Consider the following 16,569-nt stretch of genomic DNA (forward strand, 5'->3'; position numbering starts at 1 on the left):
AGGCTACAATGTTTGTGTTAAATCTATTCCTAGAATAGAGAATTATATGGTCAGTTGCCCCTCCCCACAAGGGTCACAGCACAAAATATTTAGTGAGCAGGCAATCCAACAGGTAGCAGAGGAAACTACTAGCCACCAGGTCCCTAGGATAAGGAAACTTCTCAGGGGTGGAGCTCCTGTGGCATGCGACACTCATACAGTCTGTGCAAAAAAATAAAGTGTGATTCTTAAAAAGTGACTTGCCGTAGAAAAGTGGGATTGATGCTGCCTACATGTGGGTATGGCAGAAGGACAAAATAGCCTCCTGCAGGTTGGTGTGATAACAGTAACAATAATAATATAAGTAATAATAACAACAATATTTGCTTTTTATTCAAAAAATTTCACAGTAATTAATGCAGAGGGGTGGAGATCAAGTTACATATCAGCTAGGCATCTCTGAAAAAGGCAGATTCGGGCCTGCATTTCCAGGGATGCTTAGCTTCTTCCCTTACAAGCTCTCAGAGGATTGGCTACCTTGCAGTCCACCTGTGTAAACTGCACCTAGTAAATACCTTTCTCTATGTACAAGACAGAGATGATGAGCAGACACATGGCCACTGAGTTGTCCTCAGTGGGCAGGGTGGGCCTCATCCTAGGCCACGCGGACATGGGGCTCTTCTTCGGTTTCCTGGCCCAGGCTAGTGTAGGTGACGGAAGGCTCCACCTGAGCTGTGGTTGGTAAGTCCACAACAGGTCCCGAAGGGTTGCGGAACTGCTTGTACACTCGGGGGTCCTGGGCTATGTACGTGGAGGTGGAGGAGTACAGCACCAGCCCGATGAGAATGGTGAAGAAGGACAGGAGATACAGTCCTGAAAACTAAAAACACAACAGCAAGGTCATTCAACAGCTGGAGCAGAACCATGAAGACATTCATGAGGCATGGAGAAGCAGGACCGGACGGAGCTGTTTCTTGTCAGAACAGGTGGCTTGCAGAGTTGGCCATTACTTTTGATGGAAAGTGGTTTTTCTGTCCCTAAACTCTCTTATTGATTCCCCCTTGTTTCTTTTACTAGATCCTGTGGCTAACACAGGGGAATGTTTAGCTAATTGTCTCCAATGCACCAAACGGAGCACCTGATGTGTTGAAAGATGTAGTTAAATACAAATGAAAAAACATCAGGTTAAAAACAAAAAATCTTCAATGTCACGCAATGAAGAGTTGGTTATTTGCAGCTTCATTAAATCCAGGAGAGATATGGCTATCCCATTTAAGGGTGTAATGTAGCCGTAAACAAGGAATACCTTGTTGATAGCTCAGCCTGGGCTCTCTAGTTTTGCTTGAATCCCATGCAGGTGATATGTCTCTTCACAGAAAGTTTTATTGACTATGGCAATTACCTTTGCAAGATTAGATTATGCTTGGACAACAAGAAGACACACAACCTCCCGTTCCCGCCCCTCTCTGTCTGAAAACAAGACCATCCGAGCTACATACACAATATTCTGCTTTCGAAACTCTTAGCTGGTCAGTTCATAGAGGTTGGGGTGGTCTGGGAGGAGTTTGGTTTATGAAAGTCCCAAAGATTTGTATGTGTTACTGAAAAATCACAAACTGTAGAGATGCCTGTGTGGATGCACTGGAAATTATTAGTTGAATAGTTACTAGGGGAGATTAAGGTAACAACATAAGTGTTGTCATTTCTACTGTTTCATTCATTCATTCTTTCACTTATTCTCTCTATTCAATACATGGATTCTTGAATGCCTTCTTTATATTAAATACTGCACTATGTCTTGGAGAGAGAAAGATGAAGTGTATGGCTAATCCCTAACATCTTCCTTAAAATCTTAATAATCCCAGAGGGGAAAAAAAAACAGAGATACAAATAGATCAAAACAATACAAGGCACTTATGACCTACAAAGCTCATTTTAGGCACTGGTTCTTATTCTCATCTTCAGCACATCCTGCATCCATGGGAAGAGAGAATTAATTTTATTCTTTTATTTTATACTTATACCCTGAAAGAACTAAAGCCCACTTTTTAAAAAAAGGCAAAAATTAGTTGGAAGCTGAAAGAAAGAACAGGAAAACAACCCAGGAAAGAACAGAAAACAACTCTATGAAACAATTTACCAACTAGAATAAAAAGCTAAAATATATCTGTAATTGATAGTTCAGGAATGAAAAAGGAAGTCTTAAAAGTAACATTTAGAACAGGTCTCTCACCCCGCGGATAAATTTCCCTGTTACAGCGTTTGCTTCCTTCTCCTCCTCCGTGGTCCCATCATTCCTATCCCTTCCCTTCTCCTCTGCTACCCTCCCCTCCCCTCCCTCCCTTCCCTCCCCTCCCTTCTCTCCCCTCCCCTCCCCTCCTCTTCCCTTCCCTCCCCTTCCCTTCCCTTCCCTCTTCTCCAATCTCCTCTCCTCTCCTTGCTTCCCTGCCATTCTTCTTTTCCTCTTTTGTTTTTCTTTAATGCAGTAGCAAGATAACTTGATATAAGGATGATTTTCTGGTTTGTTTTTTAGGGCACTCCTTATTGCAACTCTAAATATTTTTTTTTGCAATCAAACTGTATGACAATGATTCTTCAAACACATTTATGTTCTAATTCAGGCTACAGTAGCCCACTTAATAACCCAAGACATTTAACTCAGTTTTCCACAGTGAAAATAAATATGCTAATTCTTCGTGAATTTGTAAAATAAAATGGTAAAGATGAAGACCATTAACCACTATACTGCTATATATACCATATATACTGCTATATATGATATCTGAAAACCTATTAACCCATAAATTTGCTTCCTGGAATTCTACATAAAAAAGTGTCATCCTTCACCTGGAACTTGTGTGACTTTTGTGACTCTGCATGAAGACCGGAAGTTTGTGGTCACCAAGGCATTCTAACCACCACACTGCATTCAAATGGCAGCTTCAATACTTTCTAGCTGAAACCCTAGTCAAATGACTGAATCTTTCCATGTGCAAGTTTTCTTATTATTCAAATGCACCTACTACAAAACAACAGACTAATGATAAAGATTAAAGGATGTAGCCCAGTTATAGTGCTTACCTTGAAGTAAGCATTCAATTCATGTAAGCTTCTTGTTGTCACTGCTTTTTATTATCATAGTTGCAATTATGTAATGTTATTTCTTAAAATATTCTGATATAATCAGTGATTAAATTCTGTTTCTAATAATCCTTTGACTATGGGAATGTGTCTTTTTGACTAGAATCAATCATACAACCTAATGTTATCTACTTAGACATCTACTAAATCTCACTTGCTAATATTTTAATTTGAATGGATACATACATTTAATTAAAGGGAAGTCTCAGACTACAGAAAGAAACATAATTTTTAAAGGAAGACTATCTAAGAGGTGCATTTCAAGTTTTAAACCTTCAGACTATATAATACAATGGCAGTGCTTGTGCATCACATGCTTTTAAAAATATTGAAAAGGAAGTCATCACAGATCCAGAATCATTTACTCCCCAAGTCATTTTCATGCCAAAGGTCTATGAAAAAGAGTGACAGCACGGAAACTGAGAAGTAAAATACCAAAGGCAAAGCCCTGGTGTAAGAGTGAAGACTGCCACTCCCTGGATTGATCTAGGAGCTTCATAAGCCTGAAGTAGATAGGACTTCAGAGTTAAAATAAGGTAAAAGAAAGGAGAGACAAGGCCTTCATGCTCAGTGTCCAAGCAGAATTTATATTTCTCTCAATTTCGGATTTTAGATTCTGTATCCTGATTTAACCAGTGTGACAAAAATGGTAATATTTTGTAAAATGAATGCCTTTGTCATGTAGGAAATAAAACTGAAACATAACACTTCAAAGAACTGCACCTTTTTTGGGTGTGAAACCATCAGGATCAGTGGCAACTCACTGTAACATATTTCCTCAGGACATGGTATTAGAATGAGCACATATACTAGATTTCTAATATATTTCTATTTAGTTCATACAGAATCTCCTCTAAAATTGTTCGAAAGATAGCATGGAAGTTTATAGGACCAAGGCATCTGGGAAGTTACTCAAGAGGTTTTTATTAATAGACGGTAGAGAAAGTTTTCATTAAATACACAAGCCTAAAATGGGAACAGTCAAACAAGCAGTATGATTAATCATGATAAATACTGAATGTTTAACTGGTAACAGGAAGGTCTGTTTTTTCTTGTTTGTTTTTCTTTTGGTTTTCTATTTCCTCTTTCTAGCTTATTACAAAAGAAGAAAATGTCATTGGGGTACCCATAGGAGGACACGAGTACTGGATTCTGCACTCATCTGTAGTTTTCTTTTCAAAAGCCATGCGATCACATGGAACTTAGACTGGGCTGGTTAACTGAACCACAAAGAGGGACTTACCTCCAGTTCTCTGTCAGTTACAAATAAAGGCATGGTTTAGCCAGGAGCTCACTGTGTCCATTGAGGATCATGGATCCCAATCTCAAGTGGACTTTGTGATCACCCTATTACCCAAATGTACTCCATGAGAATGGTCTGTCTGGTCTTTGCTGCAGATACACCCTGGCCTGCATTTTGCTACATGTGTTAGTTGGAGAGATGGAAAACAAACAAGGTTTGAATTAATACCACAAACTCTATTTACTTTGCAGATCTTGAGGAGTGTCTGCAAACAAGGGTCAGAAGACACTCACTGTTCATAATGAAAATCCTGTATATTGCTCAAAGCCATAAGTCATCATACACAGTGGGGTAGCTTGGAAGATTGATAATCAGCCTGTGCAAAACTCTTTCACTTGCAACTAGGAATGAAATTTAGCCGTTAGGCATTTGGCATATCAGCATGATCACTAAGTTAGCTAATGTGGCATTCAGCACGGACAGATCTGATTTTGATTTTATTTTGGTGTTGAGTATCTACGTTGAATTTCAATAAATGAATGACTTCAAGATATCTAATCCTATATAAGGAGAAAAATCCCACATGATTTGAAAACTATTTCCAAGTACACCTAGAAACACATCAGATAGAATACGTAAAGAAGGTGGTGGTTCAAGGGCAATGTCCCTTCTCCAGCTGGACTAAAATGATAGCAGGGTCAGTAAGGTACAACATGCACAACCCTTAGAGAGGTGCCAAGCGACTGCGGAGAGACCCTCTTTGAAGCTCTACTTTCTTTCTTTTAAAAAAGATTTATTTATTTTTATTGGAAAGAAAGATTTACAGAGAGAATGTGAGACACAGAGGATCTTCCACCTGCTGAGCTAGTAGCCAAGAGCTTCTTCCAGGTCTTCCATATGGGTGTAGATTACAAGGGACTTGGGTATTCTCTGCTGCTTTCCCAGTCCATAATAGGGAAGAGGATTGGAAGTGGAGTAGGTGGGAATAGAACTAATGCCTAAGTGGGATGCTGGCACCGCAAGGCTGAGGATTAGCCTGTTGAGTCACTGTGCCAGCCCTAAGCTCCACTTTCACTGAACATATGGATCACTGATACCTGTATGGCAGGCTTGGCTTTTCTTTCATTCCTAGAAAGTGGCTATAGGTCAGATGTGGCTTATTCCCACAAAATTCATTGTGGCAGTCAGTGTTCAAGTCATGGACCTTTAAGAGATGGAATGTCATGGGAGGTGTTTAGGTCCTCACAGGCGCTGCCCACAGGAGGGATAAAGGTAGGACTCCTGGTATGAGTTTCTGTGAGTGAATGCAAACCAGCTTCTGAATTTCTCCTGACCAGGTGTGCCCACCATACTCAGGCCATCAGCAACAATGCTTTCACCTGAACTGAGCAGAAACTGGTGCCATACTCTCTGTCCTCCAGATGTGGGAAGTTTAAAACAACACCCTATGTAAAAGCACTCAGCTGTAGCACTTCAGATAAGCAATAGGAAATGAACTAACAGAGAATCCACCTTAAAAGAGCTTTACAGTAACCTAGTGGCTTAAGTCATCACTTTGCATGCCCCGGGATTCCATATGGGGGCTGGGTTCATGTCCTGGCTGCTCCAATTCCCATCCAGCTTCCTGCTTGTGGCCTAGGAAAACAGTTGAGGATGGCCCAAAGCTTTGGGACCCTGCACGCACATGGGAGACCCAGCAGAAGCTCCGGGCTACTAGCTTCAGATCAGCTCAGCTCTGGCCGTGGTGGCCACTTGGAGAGTGAATCAGCAGATAGAAAATCTTTATCTCTGTCTCTCCTCTCTGTAAACCTGACTTTCAAACAAACAAACAAATAAATCTTTAAAAAAAAGAAAACAGAAATGAAAGACAATGTTGTTTCAGTGAAGGAAACTCGAAGTGGAATCCTTGGTCTGTCCTGCCTGACTTTACAAGTTTATTGAAGGATGGGCCCTTTGGCCAGGGCAGGTCTCAACACTGCGTGTATATCTTGGGGGTTGAAGGCCATGTGTGAAGTCCAGTAGCTCAAGCACTGGGTGTAGGGAGGTGGATGTGGGGGCAGATCGTGCAGTTAGCTGTGCCTGCTCAGGCTTCCTGACCTATTGCTGCATATTTGTAGCCAATTGCTACTCAAACAAAGGAAACTTGGCAGGTCTGGCTCCACAGAAAATCAACACAAGCAAGTTGAGGCTTGCCTTCTTAATTTCGGTTCTGCACGAAACTAACAAGATCATTTTTATTATGATTAAGTGTAGTAAAAATGAAAAACTTGGTTTCTGGTTTTTCTGAACTAGAAAAACATTGCCTGGGCATTCTAACCTTCAGTTATTGCTCTGCCTCATCAGACGCTTGTCTCCGCTTGTGGATCCTCTTTTCTCAATTCTTTTTAAAATTTCTGTTATAAAATAAACGATTACATCTGTCTGGTTTAATATTACATTTGTTTCTTCTAGGTCATACCATGCAAAATACCAAATGTGGATTGGCACACAATTCATTGACAAACATCACAATCAGTTGCCCTTTTGAGACTAAAAATAGTAATCTCTATCCCTTTCACTGCATATTCTTTCTCTAGTTTGGAAAACTGAACCCCAACTCTGCTTCAATTGAATCAAGACAGAAAATAAACATTTGAATGCCTTAGTCAGAATGTTAAACGGTCTTTCTATCAATATCAGAAACCTCAGGCTAAACCCTAAATAAGTAGAAAATGATTTATTCTTCAAGCACTGCACTGTTAGAGGGAGGAGAAGCAGTAAGTAGGGCCCTGTCTCTCTGTGTGTCTGTCACCCAGGGCAAGACTGTGCCCTGAGCTGCAATCCCATTTTTGTTTATGAGGCCTTCTGTTTGGTTTGCAAAACCAATTCATTTGGCAATATAATTCGTGCAGCCAATCACATGTAAGACCAATAAAGCTTCTTTCACAGTCAAATATCTTCCCCAGTGAGCACTTTCACACATGAGTACAGCCATAGGCAACTAAAAATGGATTTCTGTCATTATCTTTTATATAACAGACATATTTACTTGACTTGATGAGTTGACAGAAATTCTTGTTCATACAATTTCTATTTTGTGCAATCCAGCATAAAAAGGAAAAAAAAAAAGATTGTGCTGGCCTCACCAAAAGTGAGACAGAAGGAGTCTCTTTTGCGGGAATGTTTAATTTTAGGCTCAGTGACAACAAAGTTTGATGAAGGGTCATTGATTTTGCCTTTCCATGCATCGTTCTCATTGTCATTAGCAGTTGAAAAAATTATTACATTTTTGCTTAGTGGGGCACCCTGAGCAGTGGCCTTCACTCTGTGGTACACTTGTGTCATAAGACATCTGTTTTTCTTGGCACAACACAGAAATGTGCACTGGGATGGAACAGCTTTGCAGGAAACTGCATCTGAGAAAGTCAGTGAAAGATATTTATTTTGTCTGTTGTAGTTGTGGTGTTGCAGCTCAACACATCCCACCTGTCTCACTGCAATGATCAGAAGATGGTAATGGAAATGTCACCACTCACTATTAGGCTTAGTGATCTATTGGCAAAATTTTACTTCCTGTCATGCAACTTACACTCCACTGATGTGAAAGTCTCAGTTCCAAAGGCAAGAATGCTTCTACCAGGAGAGAGAACAATGATTCCATTACACTGAAAGTGAAAATTGCCATCTGTTCTCTTCAGGTTCTCCCTGCTTCTGAATTACAAGGCAAGGAAGAGAGTTACAGTGCTGAATGGGCTGGGGTGACAGAACCTGACTTCCAAAGGAAAACTGAACAATTGTTGCTTTTGGGAATTCAGGTGATTCTGTAAATAGTCCTTAGTAGCACCATGCCCTGTGTTTAACATCCAATCCAGGCAGGCTTACTAATGACTTTCACACGTTGGCAATGAAGGTTTGGGTAACTCCATGAAATATAGAGCTATGACCAGCCAAGATTCTTGCTGAGAGTAAAGAGAATGCAGAAGATGATAGTGGGAGCAGGTGGTTATGAATCATGGTTATGACCATGTGTCCAGTTACAGAAATAAGGACCTAATTGTGATGAATATGTCTTCCTTATTTTGGAAACAATGCTACTTGTGTGTATGGACATATGGTATATTTCACAGGTTTCTTCCTTCTATATTTTCTTGATAGCTAAGTGGTATTGGCTCTACATGATGTTGAAGTTGTAGGATAACGAGGTAAGAGCATGTTATTCATGGTCTTTGTATCATTTTCTGGAGAAGATGTTTGCATGTTTTCGGTTGCATGTAGGAGTGTTAAATCATGCTGGGAAAAAGTATAGCTCTATTACTGTCTTTATTTGGATATTCAACATGATTGAAAGACATGCTTTAGGGTGGGAATTATGGCATAGCAAGTTAAAGTTACTGCTTGGCACACGTGCATACCACATCAAAATACTGATTCAGGGCTGGCTGTTCTGGTTTTGATCCAGCAGCATGATTACCATGCCATGGAAGCAGATGACAGCTCAAGCGCTTGAGTTCTTGCCATTCATGTCAGAGAACTGGGTGTATTTCCTAGCTCTGGGTGAAAGCCTGACATAGCTTTAGCTATGGGCATTGGGGTAGTGGACATAGCAGATGGAAATTATATTTCTTTGTATTCAAAATAAATAAGATTAAAAAAATAAGGCACAATTGTATATATGGTTGCCAACTTGAAAGCCAATGGGTTGTCACGGTTAATTTTATGAGTCAATTCGCCTAGGCCACAGTAGCTAGATAGCTGATATATTTAAAATGACACTCATATTTGAATCAGTGACTTTAAATAAACTATTCTCCACAATGTGGGTGGGCTTCACCCAAACAATTGAAGACCTTAGGAGAAAGAGTGAGAGTCCCAGGGAAGAGGGAATTCTGCCTGTAGAGAGTACTCAGACTCTAGTGGAAGGAACAAGTCTACTCTGGCTCGTTTCCCTGCTAGACTTCTCTGTAGATTTTGTAAAAATATGACACTAATGGATTTGAATCTGATGAGATCTTCTAGAACAAGTTCTTTCGCTGGTGAATTTTAGAAATGGTGTGTTTAATTCAGTTTTCTTTTTAAGATTTATTTATTTTTATTAGAAAGGCAGATTTATAGGGAGAAGGAGAGACAGAGAGAAAGATCTTTCATCTGCTGGTTCACTCCCCAAGTGGCAGCAATGACCAGAGCTGAGCCAATTCAAGCCAGGAGCCAAAAACTTCTTCTGGGTCTCCCATGCAGGTTCAAGGTCTCAAGTCTTTGGTCTGTCCCCGACTTTCCCAGGCTACAAGCAGGGAGCTGGATGGGAAGTGGAGCAACCAGGATTAGAGCTGGTGTCCATAGGGGATCCCTGCATGTGCAAGGTAAGGATTTAGCTGGATCTTTAACTAGGGTTTTCAAAAACTCCATGAAGCATTTCATAATATGAGCTCTGGAATCAGATAATGTGGTATGCATTCCAGTTGGCCAATTCTTGGCTCTGCAGTCTTAGACAAGCCCACATCTTTCCAAGTCTTGAGTCATTCACTAGTTAATTAAGGCCAATAACAGCACTTCACAAATAAGGCTACTGGGTGTATTCAATGAAGTAATACATGGAAAATACCTGGAGTAGTGCTTGGCACACAGTGAACATTCAGGTACTGTTATGTTTAAATCACAGTACAAATTAGAAAGCAAAGATAGTTATAAATCTTTCCTCAAAGTCCTTTCTGAAAAGCTTAATCAAGTGAAATTTTTAGTATATTTATAGATTTGGTAATTTAAAAGATCACAGAATCAGTTCATTTCAAGTGGAAGAATTTTTTTGTCAATGCAAATAACAAACCTCTTTTTTAGACATTGTGCTCAGATTTATTATTGCAGAGTTTTATTATAGTGATGCATAATTATTTGTCACAGGAACTACAACTTTCTATTTTTTAACCTTATTTTTCATTTTTGAGCAACTACATTATATTTTGCATAAGACATGTTTGAGTTCCCATGAACATGCTGAATAATTTGAGTACTTTGATTTGCTCCCATGGAATATAGTAGGCTGAAAAATGGTGTGCCAAAGACATCCATATTGTGACTCCTTGGTCCTATGAATGTTGAATATATTGCTTGGAAAAAGGGAATTTCCAAATGTGATTAAATTGCCAGATAAGAGATTATCCTGGATGCCAGAGATGGGTTTCCTCGAAATCTTCCTGCAATTCATACACTGAGACACCAACCCCCAGTGTAGTTGTATTTGCTGATGGCTCTAAGGAATTAGCTAACACTGAAGGCTAACATAAGGGTAGCAAACTAGAAGGAGAGACCTCATCACAGATCTAACCAGTAGGTCTTCACATAAGATTTCCAGTCTCCAGAACCAGAAGCAACAACTTGCTGTTGTTTAAGCCATCCCGCCTGTGTTATTCTGTTATGATATTCCAGAAGATGTATAAACACACGATTCTCCAGATCAGTCCTACTTACTATCACTAGACCTCTGTAAGACAGAGGCATACAATGATTTTTAGATATACAAGGAAAAGAGGATTTGGAATCTACCTGAGAGAGAAAGAGAAAGAGAGTGAGAGACTTGAGGATGTTGTTGGCTTTAAAGACCGCAATGCTGCAGTGCCAAGGCATAGATTGTTGGCAGCCAAAGAAGGTGGAGGGGAAAGGAGCATGCTTTCCACAAGGACCAGTGCAAGGAACACAGTTCTACTGAACCTCAGTGTCAATTCAACAAAACTAATTTCAGATTTATGGCCTCAAGAACTGTGACAGAATAAGTTTCCGTTGTTTAAAGCTAGCCAGTTTATGGTAATCTAGCTCTGCATCAGACAAAAATAGCAAGCATAATAAATGATTATTCATTTGATTACTGAATGCAACTGTGAGTTCATACTCCCAAGTACCACCTACCGATGCATCCCTTCAGTAAACACTGTTGAGTTCTTACTTTGTGTCATGTGCTGAGGATTGGTAGCGTATAAGATGGAATTAGTCAAGATTTCCAGTGTGTGGTGAGACAAACTGATGGATGTCACCTGTAACAATTTCGAGAAACATTGTGAAGTGAACAGGTGACAGGATGCTGTGAGACTATTTTGGGAACCTGCATAAGGAAAGCTCTCTTGTAAAGAGACATTTAAGTTGTGACCTAAATGATCAAAGGCAGCATCCATCATAGAAGTCAGGGGAAATAGAGGCACAGTAAGGATGGAAACTTTGGTGGATAAAGGGCCTGGCTAATTCTAGGGCTCAAGGGACAGCCAATGTTGCTAATGTACACCACTTAGTAGTGACTCATCATCAAGTTCTCAGTCAAAACCCAATGCTGTTTCTTGGAATTTAGTATCTACTCTCCTAGGAATGCATGAGGAAATGATTACTTTCTGAACCCTTCCTAAGACGAGGACACTGAAGCACTGTGAGGAATAGATGTTAGAGCAGTAAGAAGGGTCAGTGGTTAGGCCCTTGAAGGCCAACAGGACATGTACAGTTCACTCAAATGACTCAGAATTCTATTTCACATAACTCTCTTTAATGCGTGGAATTTGCACTTCTAGAGTGAGGTTTTAGACTATGTATTGTGGTTGGCCTAATTCCTGTCAACACTTAAATCTATAAATGTCTTCCTATTACTCTATCCATCACCTTTGTGGTAGCCTGAGAAGTGTTCTAAGAACAGAATCATGTTCGGGAAAGCCCTGTGAACAACTCCAGTTTAGACAGGGCCACCCTATTTGGCAAACAACGCTACTCTCTACTTCTATAATACCTTCAGGCTTAGATCATTTCATTCTGTTTTCAAAGACTTGATCCTTAAGTAAAGTCAGGCATTCCATGATGAATGTCTTGCTGTAACGCCATGGGAGAGGAGGTGTAGTTGGACAGTGCACCAGGGTCCTGACAGCTGACACACTGCTGGGAGGTGAAAGCATTATCACACTCCTGGGCTGAAAACTCCTCTCACTTTCCTAATGTCACAGTCACTGTATGACAAAGTAACTGTTTTTTGTTTCTTCCATTCTTTGTACTTCAGTTTCTATAGTAAACTCATGTTTATTTTGCATTGGGTATGGACTCAACTTTAGCACAATGTATCACAGAATAATCTTAATGGATTATTGATGAACTTTGAAGCTGTTCTTTCTCAATCTATAGAAATAAATGATGGTCAAGAAATACCATCACAGCTGCAGGGAGAGGAAGCTCCTTGACAAAATGAAAGATGAGCTGCTTTGTGATCACATTGGAATTTTTATTCCTTTTCCTTCATGTACCTGATAGTGACATGAAAGAGAAAAACTAAATAAATGGATCAGTAATTTATTCATAAAGAGTACTATGATGTGGCAGCTGTCAAGAAAAAAATCGTATTATGATGTAACAGTTAATGATTTTTTCTAAATAAGTGGTTTCACTCCTGACAAATAGCTGTCACCTTCGAAGTAGTCCTGATGTTCACTTTTAAATTCCAGAATATTGTGGGGAACTACTAGCACTGGGCCCACAATCACTAGTTACCTCATAATAAAATCTTACAACATCATCATTATTGAATTTTCACAATGTTGTATAAACCTTGAAATCCATGGAGTACAATTAAACATGTAACAGAGGCATTCAGCAACACTTATTGTTTCTTCTTACTGTTTTAACTTAAACTTTGTGTTTTTATAAAAGCAAAATTGTTGGAGTCACCATTGTGATGTAGTGGGTAAAGCATTGGCTGGAATTCTAGCATCCCTTATGCACACCATTTTGAGTCCTGGCTGCTCCCTTTCCCACCCAGCTCCTTGATAATGCTTTTGGGAAAAGCAGTAGAAGATGGCCTGAGTGCTGGAGGTCCAGTACCCCCATGGACACCTGCTCCTGTCTCCTGGCTTAGCCCAGGCCAGCCTCAGCCATGATCCCTGCTTGTGGCCTGGAAAGCAGGCACCCACATGGGAGTCCCAGAAGAAGCTTCTGGCTGAGGATTAGCTCAGTTCCGGTCAGTGGTGACCACTTAAGGAGTCAACCAGCAGACAGAAGATCTTCCTCTTTGTATCTTTTTCCCTCTGTAAATCTACCTTTCCAATAAAAAATCTTTTTTAAAAATCTAAAAAAAAAAAACCTATTGCCTTGATATGCAAAGAGGAAGTGAACTTTGCGCTATGCTTCTACTATATAAACTATCTTTTTTGACAGGCAGATTTATAGAAAGGAGAGATAAGACAGATATCTTCCATCTGTGGATTCACTCCTCAAATGGCATCAACAGTTGGAGCTGAGCTGATTCAAAGCCAGGAGACAGGAGCTTCTTTTGAGTCTCCCATGTGGATGCAGGGGCCCAAGCCAGATTTTGCTGCTTTCTCAGGCACATCAGTAGGGAGTTAGGTCAGGAGAGGATCAGCTTCAACTCAGAGGAACCAGCACCCATATGGCACACTGGCTTTACCTGCTTTTTACAGCATCAGCCCTCCTCTTTTCTTCCTAAGTTTTAACATGAGTCTTTGGAAGGGCAAACCATGTCCATATCATAGACTTGCAACAACTACAAATGATTCAGATCCAGAGAGAATGTTCTAAATGGATTTCACATATATATGGTGCAGCCCAGAAGAAACAATGACATTATATAATTAACTTCACCCGGAGTCACATGTGGCCAGAGAAAAGAGAATATTATACACCCAGGCTAATTTAACAGTTAAGATCTTTTCTAGCATAGCTGTCTTACAGATTAATGATGTCTTACCACCCCTTTCTTTCTCATGCAGATTTAGAGAAAAACATGCAGATAACTATAGATCTCAAACTTAGGTAACACCTCTAGATTTTGAAAGAAAAATATTCTTAACAGTTTATATAGGGGTCAGTACTGTGGCTCATTAGGCTAACTCTCCACCTGCAACTGCCAGAGTGCCATATAGGCACCATTGCATGTTCTGCTGGAAAGCAGCAGAGGATAGCTGAAAGCCTTGGGCCCCTGCCACCACATGGGAAATCCAAAAGAGGCTCCTGGCTTTGGATCAGCTTAGCTTTGCTTCTGACAGCCCTCTTGGGGAGAGAACCAATGGACAGAAGCTCTCGTTCTCTCTGTCTCACCCGCCCCCCTCTGTCACTTTGCTTCAAATAAGTGAATAAATCTTTAAAAAAAAAAAAAAAAAAGGAAAAATGGTGATTTAGGGAGGGAGCAAAAGGAAGGAAGTATGGTTACTTTTGGTTATCTTCTTAGAATTTCATCTAAGAAATACATGAAATTTGTTCTCTATGAATAAATATTAAAAAATATAAAAATAGGTGGGCCTCAAGATTGGGCGTCTTGCTTGGATCCCGACTCCAGCTACCATGTGCAAGTGGTGAGCTGTCCCTGGGCCTGCCTGGGTTCAGGGGCTGCTTCCTTCGGGCTGAGCACACCAAGTGGGGAAGTCTCCGTGACTGGGTACGTCCGGGACCCACCCACCACCCTCATTGGGCAGTGATTGGGATTGGGGAGGGGCACGACCTTGGGCCTAGGGGTTTAAGCTTCCAGCAGCTTCCTGGCTGCTGGTGGGCCTCAGGATGGGGCATCCTGCTCGGATCCCTACTCCAGCCACCATGTGCACGTGGTGAGCTGTCCCCGGGCGGCCTCCGCACCATTTGGCACCAGGCTCTGCCTGCTGGCCGCTCGGCCGGGGAGCTCTGGGGTTTAGGTTCTTTGAATCGCTGCTTAGGTAGCTCCAGGTTGATTCCACTGTGCCTCTGGGATCTGAGTCAATCCTAAAGATTCCCAATGACAGTAGCTCTTCCATTGAAGAACTTGTAATCATTTAACAATGCTGAGTGGTGTACACCAGTTCATGCAAAAGCTAAGGCTCGGGGCTTGTCCAGCAGGATATCCTTTTACCTGACATGATGATGGATCAGGAGACTGGTCACATTAGGCAGGGCCATAACATTAACTAGCACTCGAGAATCATATGCGGGGGTAGATTCTGTGGGGGATGTGTGGGCCATACCCTGTGGAAATTCTAGCCCCACTGGTTAGCTCAAGAGTTTGGGTGGTGATAGACTATGCTAGGTGTGACCAACAGCCTGCCATCAATCACAGGTAAAGGAACTGACAACAGTCTGAACTGGTCAAAGCAGCAGCACCCGCGTGTGCATCCTGAATAGGGCGTGGGGTGGGCCGGGTTGCAACATTCACCAGCTCATACAAGGCCAAATGGAAGGCCAGACTGCGCCGGGCACTGGCCTAAAACTCATTGGCATGTATGAGAACTGGGTCTGGGAGGGGATCAAGTGGAGGAACTTGGGAAACTCCCCTGGCAATTCATAGCTCCTGCTGTTGAACATGTGGTCCAGACCTGGGGGTTGGACAAGCTGCACAAAGTAGCTCCAACAGTTAGCTAATGTGTAAATTGGTAATGGAACAGGATGTACTGGGCAGGACTGAGCAAACCTTAGCCTACAAGTGAAACTAGAAACCAGGATGGAGCACAGGTCATGCCGAGCTAGGCTCTTGCACCTACTGGTCTGTGTGAGTCAAGGACGCTAAGCCATAATGTCTAGGGCAGAGGCCAGGACAAGTGAGAGACTGAGCCAAGCTGAGTCAGAACAACCACTGCCATGCGCATGATCAATGGCTGGGAACAGGCCTGGTTGGGGAGCTAAGGGGACACCCTAACTGGGTTGAGGTTCCCACCAAGGGGCACGTGTGCTGGAATGGGGGCTGCGTTCTAACAAGGAAACGGTTGTAGTCTCATTTGGCACTAGTGTGGACTTGGATTGGATGCACCAGGCCAGGCCAGATCCCAACACCGTCTGGTGTCCTGGAGGACCAGGGTAGATGTGGGACGAACTAGGCTAGGTCTCAACCCCTACTGAGCCATATGTGAGCCATATGTGGGTATGGACGAGCCATGGCTGGGCTGAAACATCCAACAATAAGAACCAGAATGGGCTGAAAGCCAGCCAAGAAAAGCCACTGTTCCTGCTAGGACAGGAGGTGAACTGAGTAGGGCTGGCTCATGGACCCTCTGGTATGCGCAAAATCTGGCATTGGAAGAGGTTCTGACGGAGCAGCCTGGGCAACTCCTCTGGCAGGAGACAGTCCCTGCACTTGAGTGCAAGAACCATGATAGGAAAGCATCCTAGACAGGGATATGGAAGGGTACCCACTGGCATACATTTGGCATGGGTCGGGGGCAGACCAGGCTGAATCAGTTCATGTCATCCACTGGCAAATCTGAACACCATAACAGAGTGTGGGTCGAGCCAGGTTT

At 41.8% G+C, this 16,569-nt stretch overlaps 1 protein-coding gene across 1 annotated transcript in view; it reads right to left on the reverse strand.

Annotated features, from left to right (window-relative positions):
- Positions 1-290: 290 nt before the first annotated feature.
- Positions 291-16,569, reverse strand: part of SLC35F1 (solute carrier family 35 member F1) — a 410,909-nt gene continuing 394,630 nt past the window's right edge. Inside the window, exon 8 of the mRNA XM_004597582.2 lies at positions 291-859. Coding sequence (XP_004597639.1) covers positions 635-859 — 225 coding nt within the window. The 3' untranslated portion in view covers positions 291-634. The remainder of the gene's footprint in view (positions 860-16,569) is intronic.

This window comes from Ochotona princeps, chromosome 1 (genome assembly GCF_030435755.1).
Source record: "Ochotona princeps isolate mOchPri1 chromosome 1, mOchPri1.hap1, whole genome shotgun sequence".
NCBI classification, from domain to species: Eukaryota; Metazoa; Chordata; class Mammalia; order Lagomorpha; family Ochotonidae; genus Ochotona; species Ochotona princeps.